This window comes from Lampris incognitus, chromosome 3 (assembly GCF_029633865.1).
Source record: "Lampris incognitus isolate fLamInc1 chromosome 3, fLamInc1.hap2, whole genome shotgun sequence".
In the NCBI taxonomy this organism is placed as follows: Eukaryota; Metazoa; Chordata; class Actinopteri; order Lampriformes; family Lampridae; genus Lampris; species Lampris incognitus.
In genome coordinates this window covers 29,115,342-29,137,573 of record NC_079213.1, presented here as the reverse complement: position 1 = coordinate 29,137,573, position 22,232 = coordinate 29,115,342, and the positions used below count along the sequence as shown (strand labels likewise).

General features: G+C 49.5%; 1 protein-coding gene across 1 annotated transcript in view; it reads right to left on the bottom strand.

Moving 5' to 3' along the window:
* Positions 1–22,232, bottom strand: part of syt1a (synaptotagmin Ia) — a 48,645-nt gene that overhangs the window by 8,075 nt on the left and 18,338 nt on the right. Inside the window, exons 4-6 of the mRNA XM_056277218.1 lie at positions 17,087–17,254; positions 15,820–15,987; positions 10,950–11,067 (exon numbers count right to left, since the gene is read on the bottom strand). Of these exons, the coding sequence (XP_056133193.1) occupies positions 10,950–11,067; positions 15,820–15,987; positions 17,087–17,254 (454 nt within the window). The remainder of the gene's footprint in view (positions 1–10,949; positions 11,068–15,819; positions 15,988–17,086; positions 17,255–22,232) is intronic.

Genomic DNA, 22,232 nt, shown 5'->3' with positions numbered 1-22,232 from the left:
TTGGCTCTTGCTGGTCGCTTTAAAGCTGCATGCTTTAACTTCTTTCATTCGCTACTGACATGACGTTATGTTATGTCTGATTGTGATGGGCAGGCTGGGGCCCAGCACTGACTCGTTACACTTGCGAGTTTGAGGTAGTCTAGAGCCCCGAGGTGAAAACACCCAATACCCAAGGATTAACTATTCACTGGAAATATGTCCCTTCCATAAAGCAACAACATACATTGGATGTGAAGGTCCCTTCATAACCATCAGACACCAGGGTCTTCTATGTGAGCCTCAGTTGATCTTCCTAAGAGAACAGTGATGGTAGAGGGAAGATTATCCCCAGTGGCTGAAACTGTACCAGAAAATACATGACATGGCAAATGAATGATGGTATGCAAGATAATGCTTTATCAGGCTGAGAGCAGAGAAATAAAAGAATAACCCCCCCCCACCCCCCAAAAAAGGCAACATAAAAAACCCCCACCACTGGCGTGACCACACCACTATCCAGACACCCCTTATCTTTCTGGCCAGCAAATGAGTGCCTGGTAATATTGGGTTTTGGGAGGCTGGCTGTAACTCATATCCGGTCCATTTTGCAGTCTCATCCTACACAGATGTAATCTTTCATTTTATGGATGAATGGCTGTAGTGCTTATAACAAGAGCGATATCCCACATACATGTGCACAACAGAGGCACATCTTTCACTATCCTGAGTGTTACTTATCTGAGAACTGGACCTTGGCCACGGTGTTATGAAGAGACTCACCAGCGGTGGTCCGAACATTTGCCCCAGGAAGGTAGAGATGAAATTGGCTGCAGGAGCAGATGGAGCTATAGGGTGTCACAAACGCTGACTGGTTTCATGTGGTTAGAAGTGAATTTCAGGCTGTTTATAACTGCTAACTGCTTCTCATTTGGATTTTAAAGGCAAGGGAAGCACTCACTGACTGCATCAGCTATATTGATATAAAACAGCAAATACAATGTTAGCGTCTTAACTATGTGTTTGCAAGCACATGCTAAATCAACATTAATGCAAGCAGGTTAATTATAGCTCAGCTGTCACCTTAGTTGTCCTGCTATCATTTTAGATTTGCCACGGGTTGGGGTTGGGGGCGGTAAGCACACGTGGCTGTCAGTTTTAGTTAAAACACTCTGGAGGTGGAACCACACAGTTACAGTACCACGCAAACACAGACACTTAACATGCACTCGCAGCCACGTCACTCAGCGATAGTGCACTCCTCTTTTCTTTCTGCAGAGCTGGACTGGGAAAAAGCTACGCTCAACAATTCTCTAAAATCATGTTACTCGGTTTGGCCAGTCGGCACGCCAAGTACGGCGTCACATAGACATAAACAAAACAAAGTTTGCACTCCCTAATCACTTTCAGATTGCTTACTCTCTCTGTGGACCCATTCATCATCTTAACGACCTCAGGGACCATTGCCTTGCAGCACCTACACTCTGCACTATAAAAACGAGCCATGATCCGAGGGGCCGGGCAACATGCATGAAAAAACAAAACAAATAAGGACTCCAACTGAGAGGCTTGATGGCGAGCTCACGCCCCAGGTTGTGGGAAGTGCAGCGTCATTACCACCGTTTGCGGTGCCTGTGCGCTGTGGTGACCCACATCTATATAACGAAAGACATTCACCTAAGAGGACGGTGTACCTTTAAGGGAAGAGGCGAGGGGTCAGATAATGCACTTGCGCTTCACAGTTCAGTGTCGTTGTCGAATGTATGACATGCTAAGTTGGAGCTAGTAAACTACCTCGACTACGTCTACTCTCACGTCTCCTGTCTCGTTGTTTTCTAACTCCACATTGGTGACCCCGACGTGATCGAACTACTAATACGAGTATGTCTGACAACGAAGACGCCGGTGCTAACAACATGGCTATTGCTAACGCTAGCATTTATGCCGCTACTGTGAAGCTACCCGACTTTTGGCAGCATAATCCACGGCCGTGGTTTCCAACATGTAGAAGCCCAGTTCCAGCTGAGAGGGATAACGCAGGATGCAACGCAGTACTTCCACGTAGTGGCGGCGTTAGACGCATCAACAATGGCGCGAGCAATGACACTGTTGGAAGCTCCGCCAGCTGCTGGCAAGTACGATGCTACAAAGACATTCCTCCTGAAACTATTTGAACTGTCGGAGCTGGAGAAGGCAGACCGTTTACTGTCCCTGAATGGCCTCAGCGACGGCAAACCGTCTAAGTTAATGGAAAAAATGCTGTCTGTGCTGGGATCGGCTGATCCGGCCTTTCTTTTCACACGCATTTTTCTGAGGCAGCTCCCCGCACCTGTACGCACAGCACTGGCCAGTTCTCCTCTCGCCGCCTCCAAGGACTACCGTTCTCTGGCTGCTGAAGCAGACAGGGTTTTCCTGGCCAACCGGCAACAGTTTGTGCATGCCCTGCTACCCCACAAGACCGCCCCACCACCACCTGTGTACGACTATATGGACACCGCGGCTGCGGTGACAGCCCGCCGCCAACCTGACGACGAGCTCTGTTATTACCATGCCAGGTTTGGGGCAAAAGCAAAACAGTGTCGCAAACCCTGCAGTTACAGGGTTACGGGAAAAGCCAAGGCCGGCGCTCGTTAACGGCTATGGGCGCCGGCCGTGAATGCAAGCTGTTGTTCATCAGAGACTCCTTGTCGGGCCAGCAACTGCTGGTTGACTCTGGCGCTCAACGCAGCATACTACCAGCACAAGCTGTGGACACAATGACCGACAGTCACGGCCCCCAGATGGACGCCGCCAACGGCACGTCCATTCGGACGTACAGTATCAGACATGTGGACGTGTGTTTTGGCGGCCGACGTTTCGGCTGGGACTTTGTGATGGCTGCTGTATCCACCCCGCTCCTAGGTGCGGATTTCCTCTGTGCTTTCAACCTGCTGGTGGATGTTAAAAACTGTCGCGTGATTGATGCCGTCTCTTTTGCGTCATACCCCTGCACGCTTGGGGGGGCTGGAGCGCTGTGCCTCACTAACACACTCTCCACCGGGGATCCATACCAACGCCTGCTCGCAAATTTCCCCGAGCTGACCACACCCACCTTCTCCTCGGCGGTGGCCAAGCACGGCGTGGAACATCATATCACAACAGTGGGCCCCCCAGTTTACGCCCGGGCCCGACGCCTCGACTCGGCCAAGCTCGCAATAGCCAGGGAGGAGTTTTCGACTATGGAGCGCCTCGGGATTGTCCGCCGTTCTGACAGCCCGTGGGCTTCCCCTCTTCACATGGTTACTAAGGCCGGCGGTGGTTGGCGCCCGTGCGGGGACTACCGTCGCCTAAACAATGCCACGACCCCCGACCGGTACCCCATACCGCAAATACAAGATTTCTCTACCCACCTGGCGGGCGCTGCCATCTATTCCAAAATCGACTTAGTGCGGGGGTATCACCAAGTGCTGGTCCACCCACTGGATGTCCCAAAAACGGCTGTCATCACACCCTTTGGGCTCTTTGAGTTTTTATGTATGCCTTTCGGCCTTAAAGGGGCGGCGCAGACGTTTCAGCGCCTTATGGATTCTGTGCTCCGCGACATGCCATTTTTGTTTGTGTACTTAGACGACATCCTCGTGGCCAGCGCGTCGGCGGAGGAAAACATGACGCACCTCAGACAGCTGTTCGACAGGCTCAGCGAACACGGCCTCATTATCAACCCAGCTAAGTGTCAGTTCGGGGAGTCGTCCATCACCTTCCTCGGGCACCACATCACTCCACAGGGGGCCGTTCCCCTCCCTGCCAGGGTTGAGGCTGTCACCATGTTCCCCCGCCCCCGCACTGTACAGTCGCTGCAGGAATTCCTGGGCATGGTGAACTTTTATAACCGTTTCCTGCCCCGTGCCGCCCACATCATGCGTCCCCTGTATGAGGCCCTGCGGGGTAAGAAGTCTAAGGACGAGCTGGACTGGTCTTCGGGGATGGACGAGGCTTTTGTGGCCGCCAAGACCGCGCTGGCCAACGCTGCACTGCTAGCTCACCCGTCGCCTGCCGCCCCCATAGCCCTTACAACGGATGCCTCCGACTACGCCGTGGGGGCCGTGTGTGAGCAGTGGGTGGGGGGGGGGGGCTGGCAGCCGTTGGCGTTCTTCAGTAAACAACTCCGTGAGAGCGAGCGCAAATACAGCACCTTTGATAGGGAACTACTGGGTCTCTTCCTCGCAACCAGACACTTTAGGTTCCTATTGGAGGGCCGACAGTTCACCGCTTTCGTGGACCACAAACCGCTGACGTTCTGTATGGCCAAAACCTCAGAACCGTGGTCTGGGCGTCAGCAGCGCCATCTCGCGGCGGTTTCCAAGTTTACCACGGACATACAACACGTGTCGGGCAAGGATAACTTCGTCGCCGACTGCCTTTCACGGGCGGTTGTTAACGCCGTTCACTTGGGACTCGACTACGCCGCTATGGCAGCGGACCAAGCCAAGGACGCGACCGTTCAAGACTACCGGTCGACCCCTATGGCGCTACGGCTGGAGGACGTGACGTTCGACGCGGCCAACAACACCCTCCTCTGTGACATCTCCACCGGTCAACCGCGCCCCCTGGTGCCTACTTCCTGGCGGCGCCGAGTTTTCGACACCGTCCATGGCCTTTCCCACCCGGGAGTGAAGGCCTCGACCAAGCTGGTGAGCGTCAAGTTTGTTTGGCCTGGGCTCCGTAAGGATGTTAGAGCCTGGGCCGGCTCGTGTGTGGCGTGCCAACGCGCCAAGGTGCACCGCCATACCAAGGCCCCTTTGGCGCCGTTTGTGGTTCCAGAGAGGCGGTTTGACCACGTCAATGTTGACCTGGTGGGTCCCCTGCCCCCCTCCCGTGGTTATATGTTCCTCCTCACTATTGTGGACAGGGCCACCAGGTGGCCAGAGGCTATTCCCTTGTCCTCCACGATGGCAGCAGAGGTAGCACGGGCGTTCATCGGCTGCTGGGTGGCCCGTTTCGGCACGCCTGGTGACATCACGAGCGACCGGGGCTCCCAGTTTACCTCGGAGCTCTGGACGGCGGTCGCTGAGCACCTGGGGGTGAAGATCCACCGCACTACGGCGTACAACCCGCAGAGCAACGGACTTTGTGAGCGGTTCCATCAGGGACATGAAAACCGCTCTGCGGGCAAGCCTCACTGGCTGCGACTGGATGGACCGGCTCCCGTGGGTCATGCTCGGCCTGCGTTCGGCCCCGAAGGAAGACCTCCAGACCTCCTCCGCTGAGCTGGTGTATGGCCAGCCCCTGCGGGTTCCGGGGGAGTTTCTTCCGGATGCTACGGCTCCCTGGTCGGCCGCCTCTCACCTCAGTGCGTCCCGGAGTGCTGCTGGTGCCTTCGCTCCCGTTCCGATGTCTCAACACTGCCTCCCCCGGTCCTACGTCCCCAAGGATCTGCCATCGGCGAGGTACGTCTTCATTAGGCACGACAGCCATCGGTCCCCGCTGCAGCCCACATACGACGGGCCCTTCCGCGTCCTGGAGGCGGGGGATAAGAACTTTGTGGTGGACATGGGGGCAGGCCGGAGCGGGTCGCTATAGACCGTCTCAAGCCCGCTCACTTGGACATTGGGGAGCCAATGCGCTTGGCCCTACCCCCGCGGTGGGGGCGCCCTCCTAGGTCGGCCCCGGCACCTGCGTCTGTTCCTGCTTCGGCCCCGCCTATGGCCCGGGTTTCGGCCCCATCTCTTTCCCCTCCTGTGAAGCGCAGCCGTTATGGCCGCAGGGTCCGCCCCCCGACTCGTCACCTGTTTTCCCCGTGACTTTGCACTATGTCATTGACTGTTCTATTGTAGAGTCTATTTTTATGTTCATGACTTGCACTTTTGCTGTTTTGCATTGTTTTGTGTAGGTGAATTCTGGGGGGGCCTGTGTGGTGACCCACATCTATATAACGAAAGACATTCACCTAAGAGGACGGTGTACCTTTAAGGGAAGAGGTGAGGGGTCAGATAATGCACTTCCGCTTCCGGTTCACAGTTCAGTGTCGTTGTCGAATGTATGACATGCTAAGTTGGAGCTAGTAAACTACCTCGACAACGTCTACTCTCACGTCTCCTGTCTCGTTGTTTTCTAACTCCACAGCGCTTTGATAACCTGCCCCAACCGAGGTCTATTACCCGTTACAGGCAGCCATACTTCTCTGTGCCGAACCGCAGGGGGTGGGGGCACAGGGAGGGTGGGCACAGCACATCCACCGCTTCCCCCGCCATCAGCTGCCAGATCCAACCGGCAGCCAATTTCGCCTTTTGTTTCCAACACATGCATGCGCACGCACACACGCCCACACATCTGTGCACAAAAGTGCATAATTAGCACAAGTCACACACTCACTTTTGATGGCGCACCCCACCAGGCAGAAGTTGAGTGAGAAGACATGCTGGATGAGGCCACATGTCATTGAGACTGTGCACTGAATCAAGACTCACTTATTAGCAACTACTGAGGCGACCAATGTCTTTTTCATTGTAAATGGTAACTGCTGTCTACTACTTACAAATTATTATTGTTATTGGTGCAATTATAAGTATATAATTATATAAAATACAATGGATGAATATATTGTATAAAATAAAATATTGGTATATAATGCATAAGTTATTAATTATTCAGCCATAACAAAACTCTGTATAGTTGTGACATACCTGTTGTGCATACATACTTACCATGCTAAATTTATTTCTGTTTTTTTTGTGAGTGATATATTTTAGTAGTAGAAGCTGTTGTAAACCGGAGTCACATTCCTCGTATGCATAAGCACACTTGGCCAATAAGAAGTTGATTCTGATTCTGATGGTAAATGGCCTGCATTTATATATACACAGCTTTTCTAGTCTACCGACCACTCAAAGCATTTTACTGTGTACGCCTCACATTCACCCATTCTTATACTGATGGTGGGGGCACCAACCTGCTCATCAGGAGCAGTTAGGGGTTCAGTGTCTTGCTCAAGGATACTTCGACCCACTCTCTGGAGGAGCCGGGGATTGAACCAGCAACCTTCCTATTACTAGATGACTCACTCTACCTCCTGAGCCATGCAGTGCTGAGCCTTGTTCCGTTCTGTAGATACTGAACAAGCTCTTCGTGCCAGTGAGCCACATCCCTGTATTAGATGGTACTCCACCCCTAAAATGGTCAGTAGTGGTCAAACTAAATGTTCAATGTTAAACGCAATACTGTACAATATATGAGAAATTAAAATTCGTCAACACCAACCTTAAGACTATAATCTCTTGTTTTTTGCATGTTTATTAGTCTTTAGTTGTCCACAACAATCCAAAATGGATTAACTGTAATCTGAGATTATTTTAGTGTAATACTCTAGTTGATATCCTGTTTACTGTACATATGAGTGTTTCATCTGTGCAAAATAGCATTTATTTATTTCCAGTATTATTATTGTTTGGATTTTTCTCCCAAATTGCAGCCGGCCAATTACCCCACTATTCCCCGAGCTGTCCTGGTTGCTGCTCCACCCCCTCTGCCAATCCGGGGAGGTCTGCAGACTACCACATGCCTCCTCCGATACATGTGGAGTCACCAGCCACTTCTTTTCACCTGACCGTGAGGAGTTTCACCAAGGGGACGCAGCACATGGGAGGATCACGCTGCCCCCCCCCCCCCCGAACAGGCGCCCCGACCAACCAGAGGAGGTGCTCCTGCTGCAACTGGGACACACACCCACATCCGGCTCCCTACCCGCAGACACAGCCAATTGTCTGTAGGGACGCCCAACCAAGACGGAGGTAACACGGGGATTCGAACCAGCGATCCCTGTACTGGTAGGTAACAGAATAGACCACTACGCTATCTGGACACCTCAAACCTTTATTGTTACTATTGATCATTACCCTCAGACCTTATGCTGTTGTTATTTTGTGCTGATCCATGTGCGTCAAACCGAGTCCAAATCCATACATGTCTGGCCAATAAATCTGACTCTGACGAATGATTGATGACTGAATGGATTTTGTTCCTTTTTCCTGTAGATTAAAGCAACAGGGCATGGTTCCACATCAGCGTGCGCTAAAGGCTGCAATCATGAGGAACAGGAACGCAACATCAACCGCACTAATCGAGGTTTAATTGAATTCTCTTTAAACTCTGTGAGGATGTTGTGCAAGACAGCCCGACATGGAAACGGGCTTGCCGAGGAGCTGACAATTGAAAAATAATTATTTGTGATTACACATTGGTTAATGAAAAATACCCACATCTTGTTTTTCTGAACTATAATCATTGCATGGTTAACAGGAAAGCAGAGCAAACGGATCCTGGGACATCAATTACTTGTCCTCCTCTTCCATGTATGGCCGAGGCGCGCCGTGCAACAGAGGCTTATTATTGTTATTATACTAAACCTGCCCATTATTTCATCCATTCGTCACACTCTGAAGTCAATTCTTAGGGGGGGGGGGGAGCTCTATAGGAGGTATTACCTCCTCAAGAGGAGACTATGGGATGAAAAACAGGCCATCGTGTGCATGAAGACACGGTTGACTAACATGCAATCTAATCTACAATACCAATGGCAAGGTTTTTTATGTCAGCGTTGGTAAGTAATTTCTTTTAGACCTCAAGGTCAGAAAAACGATGTTTAGCCACTTGAGATATGCCTCCATTATCATCACTTACCTTTCTGATATGTCGGAAAATAACCTTGCTAAAAGAGCAGAAAGGGAATCAGGGAGGCCAATTTCGCTATTTATGGCTGAGGACACAGTTAAAATACCATACATCTGCAGGATCCAGAAGGACCGGTGAGGAGGCAATGCTGACAGGAACCTGAACGTTAAAAATTTTTAGTTTTCTGTCGGTAGTTTAAAAAGAGAAATTAATGATTTGGAAGTGAATGGTCTAACATGATACGTAAGTCTACATACGATGTTAAGATAAAGCCAAGTTTCCTTTCAAATGCTGTTTTACATAAAACACGACCAAAGGTAACCAACGTGACCAGTGTAGCGAATTCAGGGGGCAGCTGGCAATCGAACCCGGACAGCCCGGACCATGGGCCGCACGGTGGCGCAGAGGTTAGTGCTGTCACATCACAGCAAGAAGGTCCTGGGTTCGAACCTCAGAGTTGTCCAACCTTGCCCAATCCCAGGTCGTCCTCTGTGTGGAGTTTGCATGTTCTCCCCGTGTCTGCGGTGGGTTTTCTCCGGGTGCTCCGGTTTCCCCCACCATCAAAAAAAGACATGCATGTTAGGGGTTACTACTCCTGTCTGTGCCCCGACCGAGGCATGGCAAGGCGAACTGGAGTTGGTCCCCAGGTGCTGCACGGCGGCTGCCCACTGCTCCTAGCTACACAGCTAGGATGGGTTAAATGCAGAGAAAGAATGGCCCCACGGGGATTAATAAAGTATATCCAAAATGAAAAAAAAAATCCAATTTGAACCGCAGCACTAGATGAGCTTTTCTTCAGGTGAGTTTCCTGGTATAGGACAATAAGCGTAGATGAGACATGTTCCAGGAAACCAGTGAATGCGGACAAAACCTGCTTTAGGTGACTTGTCCCCCATGTGAGAGACGGGAGTCGGTTAGGCTCTTAGTCTCAGACCCAGACTTCACATCGCATGCGTTCACTTCACCTTTTTCACATTAGCTTGTCAGTTCGGCTGACAGCATGGGATGTCGATGCTCCCTGGATACAAATGCATACAGGTGAGATGTAACGCTGGGAGCATAAAATGGAGGCAGGGAAGGGTTCTCTGCCAAATGGCTGCCTGCGCTCGTCTGACAGATAAAAGGGAGCTTTGAGCTTTTAATGTGCAGTGGGTTACTGTACTGTATGGCGGCTGGGCTTGGATGGCGAGGCTGAGCTGTCAGGCATAAAGGAAGTGGACCCAGGTGCACGGTAATTGCAGCAGAGAGTTGAGGTGGGAGAGAATTTCACATTGGGGGATTGAATAAAAAACCTCACCTCAGAACTCAGAAAGTAAAGGGAGAGATGGGGAAGGGGAGGGTGTCAACTCAGTGTGTGTATTTCAATTTCAATGTGTGTGTGTGCACGTGTGTTTCAACTGAAAGCAATGATGTGCACAAAGCCGGCTCGGCTATGCACCTTTGCTCACAAATCGCTGGCGTCTCCCACAGGAAATAAACAGATTCACAAAATGAGATCCTTTTGTTTTCTCACAGCAACATGAAAGTGAAAGTTATCTTTTAATGGGGAAGTTGGAGTAAGCCAAGCTCATTGTACAAACATTACGCCTGTTGATTAGAAGAGCATCGTGGGACTGCGGCGGGGATCAGTCAGACTGTTCCCCGTCTCCGGAGTGGAGTTTCACTCCCTGGTTTGATGGAAGATCGCTCAAAGTTGGCCAGATGATGGATTAACCCCCCCCCCCCCCACCATAAAATGCACCAACTTCACTATACAAACTTGAGTTGCATGGTGGCACATTAGACATGTATTTGATCTGGGGCCACATATGCCCAGATCAAATTGAAAAGACACCTTTCCATATGTTTTTCTGTGTGTGTATGTATGCGTGTGCGCTCAGTTCTCTCAAACAAGTCTGAACTGCATCACCTTTGAGGAAAAAGTCAGAATCTGGGTTTATTTTAACAGTGAACTTCAATTTCTACTCGCAGTACTACTTTCTGAGCACCTTGTTTGTTTCTCCGAACAGCAGCGGTGCCATGATTGTTCTCTCCATGGGAGAAAAATACATTTTCATCAGCATCTCCCCTACTATGAGCTGGTTTGGGAGGGGTATTTTTCAGGGAGGGGAGGCTTTGAGACACGGCTGGTATTTCAGATGTTCTCGGTTTTCTTCGGTCAGACATAATTGCAGCTGGTAACGTGTACGCGGGTTGTTATAGACAAAATAGCAGCAGGGTTGTGGGAGTAGTGCTGCGGTTAAGGTGTAATTACAGACAATGGGTCTGTCACAGGGTAAGTCAGAAGACAAACAAATACACACTCACACACACACGATTCTCCTCACCTGACAAACCCCCCACATCCATTTTCTTCAGGTTTTTGGCTTCTAGGATGACCACAGTCAGCTTGCCGGCGGTGGGCACATATCGCAGGGAGAAGCAGATATCACCGAGCTTCTCTTGCTGTTGGAGAGACAGACACATTACAGAGGTACACAACGATGGTGCACCCCGAAAACAATGCAGTTAAACGCAGAAAATATGAAACCATTGTCTTCATGCATGCTCAATAATCCAGGTAAGAAAACCAAAGAAAGTTGAATCAGTTCATCTGGACACAACCTTTATCGCCAGATATATTTCATCATTCATCTAATGCCCCTTTTCCACTACATGGTACCGGCTCAACCCGACTCCACTTTTTCTTTTTCCATTACTGGAAAGTACCGGCATTTTGGTAACTGTAACCACTTTTCTGGTACCACCTTTGTCGAGGTTCCAAAAAAACTGGAGCGGGTACCACAATCAATGCAGAGCAGCTACAGTGATGGGGTCCTGTTACGGTGATGGAAAACGACACTCTGCGAGTCGAGTCGACCCGATACTATGTAGTGGAAAAGGGGCATAAGCGACCTCCAGTCTCAACTCACTGCAGGTATCCTCACCCTTATAAACAACACAGTGGCATAACGACCCAAACCAACGATCAGTTTCATATGCAAATATGGGCGTGACCATTAACTAGAGTTACAATGGCCATGTGTACTATTCACAGAGGATTTGGGAATAGTTGCAATCACAGCATTGTAAGATGGTGACAGATGTACTCTTAGCCCTCCCCCCTTGGTTCAGGGATGGTTGTTCCCTCTTCACATAGATGGTCTTTTGACTTCTTGTTCAAACCAGTGCTTACAATGCTGTGACTACAACTATTCCCAAATCTTCTGTAATAGTACACATGGCCGTTGTAACTCAACTCCTCGTTTTCTCCCCTGGTAAATAAGAGAAGACATATTTGAAATTGAAGCTAAACACTGTATGACATCTGGTTCACGTAAGTGAGGTTAATTTAACGAAGTTGAATGTTGGGGAAGGAGTACCAGATGAGCGTTGTGTTTACAACACATCACACCAGTCAGTCTGCTAGTGATAGATTTAATAACATTTGTACAAGTGAATACTTGCATCAGTAAATCGAGATAAGGGGTTTTCAAATTGTGTGTGAAGCTGACAGCTGGATAGATTCTATGTGAGAGTCTTCCCAGTCTGCAACACCTTGTGTAATGGCTCTGTAGGCTCAACAAATATGTACAGTGTGACTTGTTTATCGCCTGTGGGATGTTGTGAAAAGTTATGATTCAAAACAATTAAATTCCGATCCAATGAAAGTGAGCCTGGAAGTAGGGAAATGAGTGAAGTTGAACTGGACTTAATCTAATTTCCAAACTAGAAGCAGTTGACTCAAATACGAGCATCACAGTACACTGTATGGTAGCAAAGCAGCAGTTCTGCACCGAGGCCTTGCACGGTGGGGCAATATAGAAATGGTCTGATTGTCTTTCCAAAAACAAAGATGCGTCGGGTGTCCGGGTAGCGTAGTGAACTATTCCGTTGCCTACCAACATGGGAATCTCTGGTTCGAATCCCTGTGTTACCTCCAGCTTGGTCGGGCATCCCTGCAGACACAGTTGGGAAGGTGGGAAAGCCAGATGTGGGTATATGTCCTGGTCACTGCACTAGTGCCTCCTCTGGTCGGTCGGGGTGTCTGCTCAGAGGGGAAGGGGAACTGGGGGGAATAGCGGGATCCTCCAACGTGCTATGTTCCCCTGGCAAAACGCCTCACTGTCAGGCGAAAAGATCGGCTGGCGACTCCACATGTATCAGAGGAGGCATGTGGTAGTCTGCAGCCCTCCCCGGATCAGCAGAGGGGGTGGAGCAGCGACCGGGACAGCTTGGAAGAGTGGGGTGATTGGTACAACTGGGGAGAAAAATGGGGGAAAATCCAAAGGAAAAAAAAAAGAAAGCTGCATATGTATCCTGGTACATAACCTCTCAGGTTTTGGTGTGAGAGCATCTTGCCTCCCTCTCAGATGACGGCTCCTGGTCTTGGTTTGTGGCTCATCGCCACCGCAAGTACCTCAGTCACTTCACTGTGTCAAATCAGCAGAGCAACAACTGGTCTCCATCACACTCCGGGCAGGATGTTATTAACATTCCTGACAAATCTCATATCAACAAGAAGAATAGATGGGCTCAATAACTCTCCTAGGTCACATGTTGGCTATGAAACGCCATTATGAATGACGCCGACAAATCAGAGGCCAACTAGACTAGACTAGACCTTTGTTTTATATCAAAAGCTGTTTTATCAACTTCCCATCAGAGACCGTGTCTTCAGGGCGAGTCAGTGTGTTAAGAATGAAATGAGGTGGATCAGGATGAGCCGTACAGTACCAAAGGGGGCCGCCTGCTGCTGCAGCCGTCGCCCAGTGTATCAGTCATCTGCCTGACTTGTGTGACCCACTACCAGCTCAATAGCTCTAAATGGACTCACTTTAATAGGTAGGACCAAAGGTTTAATCAACATGAACATGGTGCATGCTCCCCGGGGAGGTTAGGGGGCAGGCAAGAGTGTAATTCTGCTTGTTTGGAGCAGTGAGCATACTCTCCAATATTTTCTATTTATTGCTGATGTTCAACGTGAGAGACCATTTTCTGAGCCCGTCACTCCACCTTTGACTGGAGAGATATCAAGAGGAAAGTTTTCCCAGAGAGAGAGCGAGAGAGAGAGAGAGAGAGACAGAGAGATGGCAAGAGAGACAGAGAGAGCAAGAGAGAGTGAGAGAGACAGAGCAAGAGTGCATGAGAGACAGAGTGAGAGAGCAAGAGAGAGAGAGAGAGCGAGAGCGAGACAGAGACAGAGCGAGAGAGACAGAGCGAGAGAGACCACAAGAGACAGTGAGAGAGCGAAAACGACTGTGAGAGAGAGTGAGAGAGAGAAAGCGACCGTGAGAGACAGAGAGGGAGAGACAGAGAGTGCGAGAGAGAGAGAGAGAAAGCAACCGTGAGAGACAGAGAGCGTGCGAGCGAGAGAACAAGACAGAGAGAGAGAGAGAGAGAGAGAGAGAGAGAAAGTGACCGTGAGAGACAGAGAGCGTGCGAGAGAGAGAACAAGACAGAGAGAGAGAGAGAGAGAGAGAGAGTGCGCGTGTGCGGGGGTATTGCATACATGTTATGTGTAACCTCAGCTGAGGTGAGGAAGACAGATCCCAGTGAAGCTTTGCTTTCACAGTCATGTATTACACTAAACTACGAGGACATCTTTGGCTCCTTTTAATAGAGTGTAATGGGTTTAGCGGGGGCACTGTAGAGTCTGCTTTTTAAACGCCATACCCTCTTTGTGTTTCCAGTCTGTGCCAAGTCAAGTTTCTTCGATAAAATGCATAACGATTTAGTTTGTGTGTGCACAAATGTCTGTCGGAGTGATGTGCTGCGGACGTGAACAAGTCGTATAGGAATCATTTCCTTAATCGCACCAACCGGGGATGTGAGCCTGGATACAGGAACACCTAAACACTCTCAGCGAGTTAAAAATTGTGACCAATAACTGGCAAAGGCGGCGGGCTTTGCCTCACGCTCCAGAATGGTAGTAGTTGCCATGGAAATGACTCCTTTTGATCTTGGTGGGTATAATTTGCAGCCAATGAGGCGTGCCATGAACTCTGGAGCAGTTGTCAGAGGATGTATTCACCCCCAGGGAGAACACACAACTGCGGTGTGAGAAAGTTCCTCCTCGACAGAAGAGTCACTCCAAAACATCCCCAATCACCACCCGCCATCACATTATGATGGGACCGTTCGCATAACGTTGACGCTTGAATATTAAAAAAAAATCAGTCACTGCCTGCATGCGATGGTTTGAATGGTTGGAATGCACAACGTCCGTTCTTCAACGCAAGTACACTCGAGTGAGCGCCAACACAGAGCAGCATTAGTATGATTTCTCAAGCCTTGCATAAAATGGTCAGGTGCAGCTGTGCGACCCACTGGTCGGGTAGCATTGTGATGCCCTTCCACTCAAACAACACTGGCAAGTGTTTGACACTGTTAAAATTAACCTTTAAATCAAAACTCTGCGATGCCGAAGGAACGGTTCTCCTGGCAACACATGCTATATGCCATGACATTTACCATGAAAATTGAATATCTCGAACTGTTACTTGGAAGGTCACACTTATATTAATTGAAGGGGAAGTGCGGACAGCTGATTAAGTGATATTTATGGGAGCGATGTAGTATTCGAGTCACGGCACCACATGGAACATGTTTACCGCAGCAAATATACTATCGTGACATCACTCATCCCTCCATCCAATTAAAGCATCTCACAGAGTAGTTTAAAAGATGGAATAGGTGACGTTCAGTGAACCAGAATCTACACGTGGGTGTGGGGGGGAAAGCTATGAAGAAATGGCCGAGCCGTCCTAGTCACTGCTCCACCCCCTCTGCCGATCCGGGGAGGGCTGCAGACTACCACATGCCTCCTCTGATACACGTGGAGTCGGCAGCCGCTTCTTTTCACCTGACAGTGAGGAGTTTCACCAGGGGGACGTAGCGCATGAGAGGATCACGCTATTCCTCCCAGTTCCCCCTCCTCCCCAACCGGTGGCCTGACTGACCAGAGGAGGTGCTAGTGCAGCGACCAGGACACATACCCACATCCGGCTTCCCACCCACAAACACGGCCAATTGTGTCTGTAGGGATGCCCGACCAAGCTGGAGCTAACACGGGTATTTGAACTGGCAATCCCCGTGTTGGCAGGCAACGGAATAGACCACCACGCTACCCGCATGCCCTGAAACTGCTGAATTTTCGTGCTCTAGTAAGCTGCTGTAGAGAAGAGTAGATCTTTGCCGGTTGCTGCGCCTCCTTACCTCCTCCTTCTCAGCGCTCTGCAGATCCCTCCACTCCTCCGTTACGTGGCTGAAGTCCACCTTATTCATGGGAACCTTGATGTCGCCGATGGCGTCGTGTTTGGAGAAGCGGTCAAAGTCGTACACCGTCATCACCAGCGTCTTGCCTCCCAGCTCGACGTACGGAACCTGACAAGGAAGAAAGACAGGACTGTTCAAAATGCGCAAAAGAAAAAACGCTGTATCACCTTTGACCTCAGATACCATCTCTGCTTTGATTGGGTCGCTCTCACAGCTCTTTGATCGCCCATTACGAAAGTGACAAACCGCAGGTGCACATGGTGCACTCCAGAGTGACTGAGAGGCTCGTATTGTCTCTGCATTAAGGAAGAGGTTTGTTGTGGCACATCTATCCTACGAGTAATTATATGTCAAGTGAAGACTCAGTTGTGTGTGTGCTGCATATGTGTGTGTGTGTGTGTCTGTCTGTTGGAGCGGGGGTCGTTTACGGTCTCAGATCCATCATCGGCCTATCAACCCTTTTCCTGGAGGTAATGGGAATGGGTGGCAACCTATAGTATCTTGCATCTGATTCAAGATTGCCTTCGATTGATCTGTCGTTTTTTTCCCTTGTTTGCTTTTGCAGACTAAACTCATTACACAGGAGTGACTCAGCATGGAAAAAAAGAGAAAGGGAGAGGGAGGGAAGACTCCCCAGTTTATCCTTGTCAAACTTTATGATCACTTCACTGATTTTGAATTGTCACACAAAAAAAAAAAGACAAATCTGGTACTGAGATGAATATCACATCGAATTATGCCAACACAAGCCACAACACCTGCGCTCCTCACTGCTGGGTGAATAACACAACTTCTCTGTTTGAGCAACAGCCGTGCATCCATTATGGAGAAATGTTTGCTGAAATCTAGGCCAAGGCAGGGCCAGGGTGTACTAGTGCATCTGTCTGAGTTAATCCCAATCACAGTGAGTTTCCATCACACACACACACACACACACACACACACACACACACACACACACACACACACACACACACACACACACACACACACACACACACATACGCAAACACTCAAACCTGGCACATGTGTGTGTGTGTGTGTGTGTAAAATATTCTGTCAGGAGCTTGTTAATGGGCCAGCTGGTTACTGTCTCCACACCTTCCCAAAATTCACTGCTGCATGCAAATAAGATTGTCAGGGGGGCGCCCCCTCCCATAAAAACATGGAAATAAGATAACACATCACTCTTCAGCTTGGAATTTACCTTGAAGGTGAACTGCTCGTTGAAGGTGGGGTTGAGCGTCTTCCTGTGGACCTTGGTCTCAAACTTCTTCTTCTTGTCGGGTAGCAGGTACACCTTGACATATGGGTCAGACGTGCCTCCCATGTCCATAGCAGGTAACTCCGCAGCCTGGATGATCCCCACTATGAGCTGGAGCAGAAACGGGTGAGGGGTGGGAAGGAGGGGGTAAAGAAAAAAGTCAGCATCATCTCCACTGCTTTACTGCACAACCTGCACTGCGGTCCCACTGCAATGCTACCGGAAGAAATCGGCTCAAAGTTTGCCTCGCGCCAAGAAATATGTCCTTTGTCTCATTGCCAAGATTAATTGTGGTTTCTGAAACCCAACTTTGTGTCCTGTTGCTGAAACGCCGTAAGTAACTTCCGGTTCATAACAATTACAAGCACAGATCGCTAATCAAAGGTTGGGGCAGAGATGCTACTGATTTCTTCTCTGATTTGATGCCAAATAAAAGATGGCCGTGTGGACTTCTAGCCTGGTAGCAGCGAAGGAGTAAGGCAAAGGTCAGGGCACGTCACGTGAAGAGTGAGAGGCCTGTTTCTCTTCGCATCAGGCTGATAATTGATAACCACACCAGGGGGCCTGGGTAGCTGATTGACCTGCCAGTCAGAGTGCTTCCTCCGTAGCCTCTCAGGAGGTGCAGCTAGTCAGTCAATCAACTTCCTATCAGGCAGCCATCAAGCAGCAATCTGGAGGGTGACCAGGGCACTCTGCCACCGAGCTCTGCAGCTGTCAAGAGCCCGCGTGGGTTTTGCTTTGCGACAAAATGTCAACACAACCAGTGACGTTTAGCCCTCTGCCATTTTGAAAGCAAGAATTTGGTAAAAAAATAAAAAAATTGTGTTACTTATTATCTTTTATTCGCGAGCTCATCTGACACAAAACTAACGTAGATTGGTGAGATCACAATAGAGAAAGGTCTTGGTGGACTGATGTGTATGATAACAAAAAGACCATGTAAAGCACCACAGACACGCTCCCGTGCACTCACACACATGGATCACGAGTATCAACACTTAAATGAAGACAAAGCACTGGACAAGAGAGCATGACTGGAAAAGCATGGGGACATCCACACTCAGTGGTAGCTGTACTCAAAAGGACGCCCAGGTAATGCATAACATTGTCTTAAGCTTAATCACGGGGCATCCAGGTGGCGTGGCAGTCTATTCTGTTGCCAACCAACATGGGGATCAGTGGTTTGAATCCTCGTGTTACCCCTGGCTTGGTCGGCCGTCCGTACAGACACAATTGGCCGTGTCTGCAGGTGGGACGTCGGATGTGGGTATGTGTCTTGGTCGCTGCACTAGCGCCTCCTCTGGTCTGTCAGGGCGTCTGTTCGGGGAGGATGGGGAACTGGGGGGTGGGGGGGGAAAGCGTGATCCTCCTATGCGTACGTTCCCCTGGCGAAACTCCTCTCTGTCAGGTGAAAAGAAGCGGCTGGCGACTCCACATGTATCGGAGGAGGCATGTGGTAGTCTGTAGCCCTCCCCGGATCGGCAGAGGGGGTGGAGCAGCGACCAGGATGGCTCAGAAGAGTGGTGTAATTAGCCAGATACATTCATTCATTATCCAAACCGCTTATCCCTATTCAGGGTCACGGGGATGATGGAGCCTATCCCAGCAGCCATTGGGCAGCAGGCGGGGAGACACCTTGGACAGGCCGCCAGTCCATCACAGGGCACACACACACACACACACACCTAGGGACAATTTAGTACGGCCGAGTCACCTGACCTACATGTCTTTGGACTGTGGGAGGAAACCGGAGGCCCTGCAGGAAACTCACGCAGACACAGGGAGAACATGCAAACTCCATACAGAGGACGACCCCCAAGTTGGACTACCATGGGGCTCGAACCCAGGACCTTCTTGAGAAAAAGGGGGACCCCCCCCCCAAAAAAAGCGTAATCACATCACAGCACAAGTGGTATGATATCCTGTCACAGATATGAATCGGTCACTTTACTGGAGACGTAATTCCCCGAACAGCACTATTTGGGCAGTATGGTGCTTATCAGGGTTACACACCGCAAAATAGATGCGCAGCGCAGGAAGAAACGTATAACCAATTTGGACTGGCGCTTAACCACAGTCAAGTGTGCTTATATTACAGCAACGTTTTGCACTGCTGTGCTGAGAAGTGGCAGTAAGATTACAGTGTGGCGATTCATCCTTGCACGCTGTCCACCGGATTTCTGCCTGTCTGTCAATACAGTGTGTGTGTGTCAGACACAGCATGTCACGCCATCTTTACAGGCAGCTGCACTGATGATCGAGAGGAGCTCGGAGCGGGAATGTGTTTGAAATGATGATACGCAGGTCCCCGTTTCCAATTACCGCATCTTTGCTGATGATGGGCCGATGTGAGACTTGGGTTAGCGCTCAGCCACAACGAGTTGAAAAAGTGACTGCTTTGCACAGTTACCTGCTCTCTGTGATAACACACCCCTGCTCCTACAGTTACATTTACAACAGTTGTGTGCTTTGTGCATATGCTTGTTTTTAAACCTCATGGTACAAGAGAAGTACCACACAAAGTTATCCCAATGCAGCCACACAACTGAATAAGGAGTGCATAGTGTAACTATGATGTTACAGTTCCTTCAGTTGACCATGGTGTTACAGGACAACAAGCCAATATCTGCTAAGACAATTATGGCTGTGTGTTTGCACATCTGTGTGTATGTTTGTATTTAAGCGAGGGCGCCTGTCACAGCAGGGGCCTGCTGGGTATAAATCCCTCTCTCTTTGTCTGTTATTGTTCACAGTTGGGCAGGCCGGCGGGCAGTGCGCTGACCGGAATGGGTATAGGATGGTGACTCAGCCATTGGCAGCCTATCTTGAAAGGGATTTGTCCTAATACATAAGGGTCCTGCTCTGACAACTCTGCAGGCATCACATGCACAAATACACATGCGCGCGCACACACACACACAAACTAAATACATGCAAAGGGTGTTTTAAACACTGCCTGAGGGACATGATATCATCTTTGGACAGACCACTGTTCTTTGCAGCATCAAAAATGGGAATCAGGGATTAAACTCCTGTGGAAAGTTAAAAAAAAACATAAAAAGAGAAATCAAATTCACCTCTGCATGATAATCAATCTGTGATGCACACATTCCAGGAAGCCACAACGCAACAAGCCCCCTCTTGACCTGCTGAAGGACCAATGAATATGGTAATGATGCTGAAAGTGGGATGGCATTATAATTCTTTTCCTGCTGCACCGTGGGGGCTCTTTGTGGCTCATTTGCTGTGTATCTGCCTGCTGCGGCTTTGTTTCCGTTCCCCAAGTGACTTAGGTCCTTTACAAACCCCAGCCCTCAATACTTCATTAAGCTAGTAGTATCACGAGGACGGGAGGCAGCAGTCATTTCCAGTGGCTAACAGAGGGAAACAACAAGACTCATATCACCATGTGAGCCTCAACCCTCTTTCATATCTTCCTCATTCAAGCTGGCATCCCTCCCCTCTGGGCACACCGATAACCACACACACACACACGCACCTTGCCTTTCCATTTCCCTCCATTTCAGGGTAGTGGTGTTGGAATAGTCATTTGTGCTCTTCCTCCTCCTGGGGAAGATCTGCCGTATTCACACTGATTGCACAGACCTCAAAGCTGGGGGACACACAGCGTTTCAGAGGATGCCATGCCACTGTGGCTCTGGACTGTGACCGCCGCTGAGCCAAAAGTAGGTCAGGCGGATGACTGGCTTTCTGGCTTTCCGAGTGTGCCTCTCGAGAGCCACTGTAACTTCGCAGGCAGCCAGCGAGCTGAGCCCAATGCACCGAGGTCACTGTCATACGCCGTGACGACTGCCATCCATTCAGCCATTACACCGCAGCTCCATTCTGGAGCTTATTACCAGTGTAATCAAGAGGCTTATAGGGAAACCTGTCACTGCTGCCCACTGCATGACAGATAGAGTCTGCACAGTGCAATACTGGACCGGTGATACTAGTTTAAGATGATGATTCATTGTGTTTGATGACACTCTATCCTCCCATCATCTTATGAACTATTGTACACTGATGATATATCTGCACACTTTACCTTCATAAGTATCATTATGAACTGTACAATTTATGCAAAGATGAATACTGTAGTTATAAACTGATTTGACATTTCTGATTGCATTGAGGTTGGGGTTAATTTGGAACCCCCCCCCTTTTTCTCCCCAATTATACTTGGCCAATTACCCCAGTCCATTTACCCCTCTGCCGATTCGGGGAGGGCTGCAGACTACCACATGCCTCCGCCGATACATGTGGAGCCGCCAGCTGCTTCTTTTCACTCACCTGACAGTGAGGAGTTTCGCCAGGGGGACATAGCGCATGGGAGGATCCCGCTGTTCCCACCAGTTCCCCCTCCCCCCTGAACAGGCACCTTGATTGACCACAGCAACCAGGACATATACCCACATCTGGCTTTCCCACCTTCCCAACTGTGCCTGTAGGGACACCTGACAAAGCCGGAGGTAACATGGGGATTCAAACCAGCGATCCCCGTGTTGGTAGGCAACGGAATAGACTGCTACGCTACCCAGATGCCCCAGGTTTATCAACATTTGTGAGTATCTGTCAGTCCTTTTCGTATAATTGGATGACGGTGGTGTATGTTTGTGATTTTGCATGTCTGCTTGTGTGTGTGTATGTGTGTGTGTGTGTGTGAGAGAGAGAGAGAGAGAGAGAGAGAGAGAGAGAGAGAGAGAGAGAGAGAGAGAGAGAGAGAGAGAGAGAGAGAGAGAGAGAGAGAGAGAGTGTATGAGCAACGAGTGTTACTTTGTAATCTCCTGCTGTCAGTTGTGTTATAATGGGGAGTTAGGTAGCCTAGTGAGGGACAGCACCAGGTTCACGCATGGCTTCCATTATCTGTCGCACAACATCTGGTGGCAGGAAGTTAAAGCGCTCCTCTGTTCACTCTTTCTGCTTTTTAAAACTCAGCTGCTGGAAAAGGAAGCAGATGGGTTTCTGCAGGGACAGTATTTAATCAAGTCAGAAAAATATGATGTTCCAGAAAAAAAAGAACAACAACAAATCCCAAGACTATCATATACAAGGCTGAGTGATAAACAAACAAACTCATCCATGATGA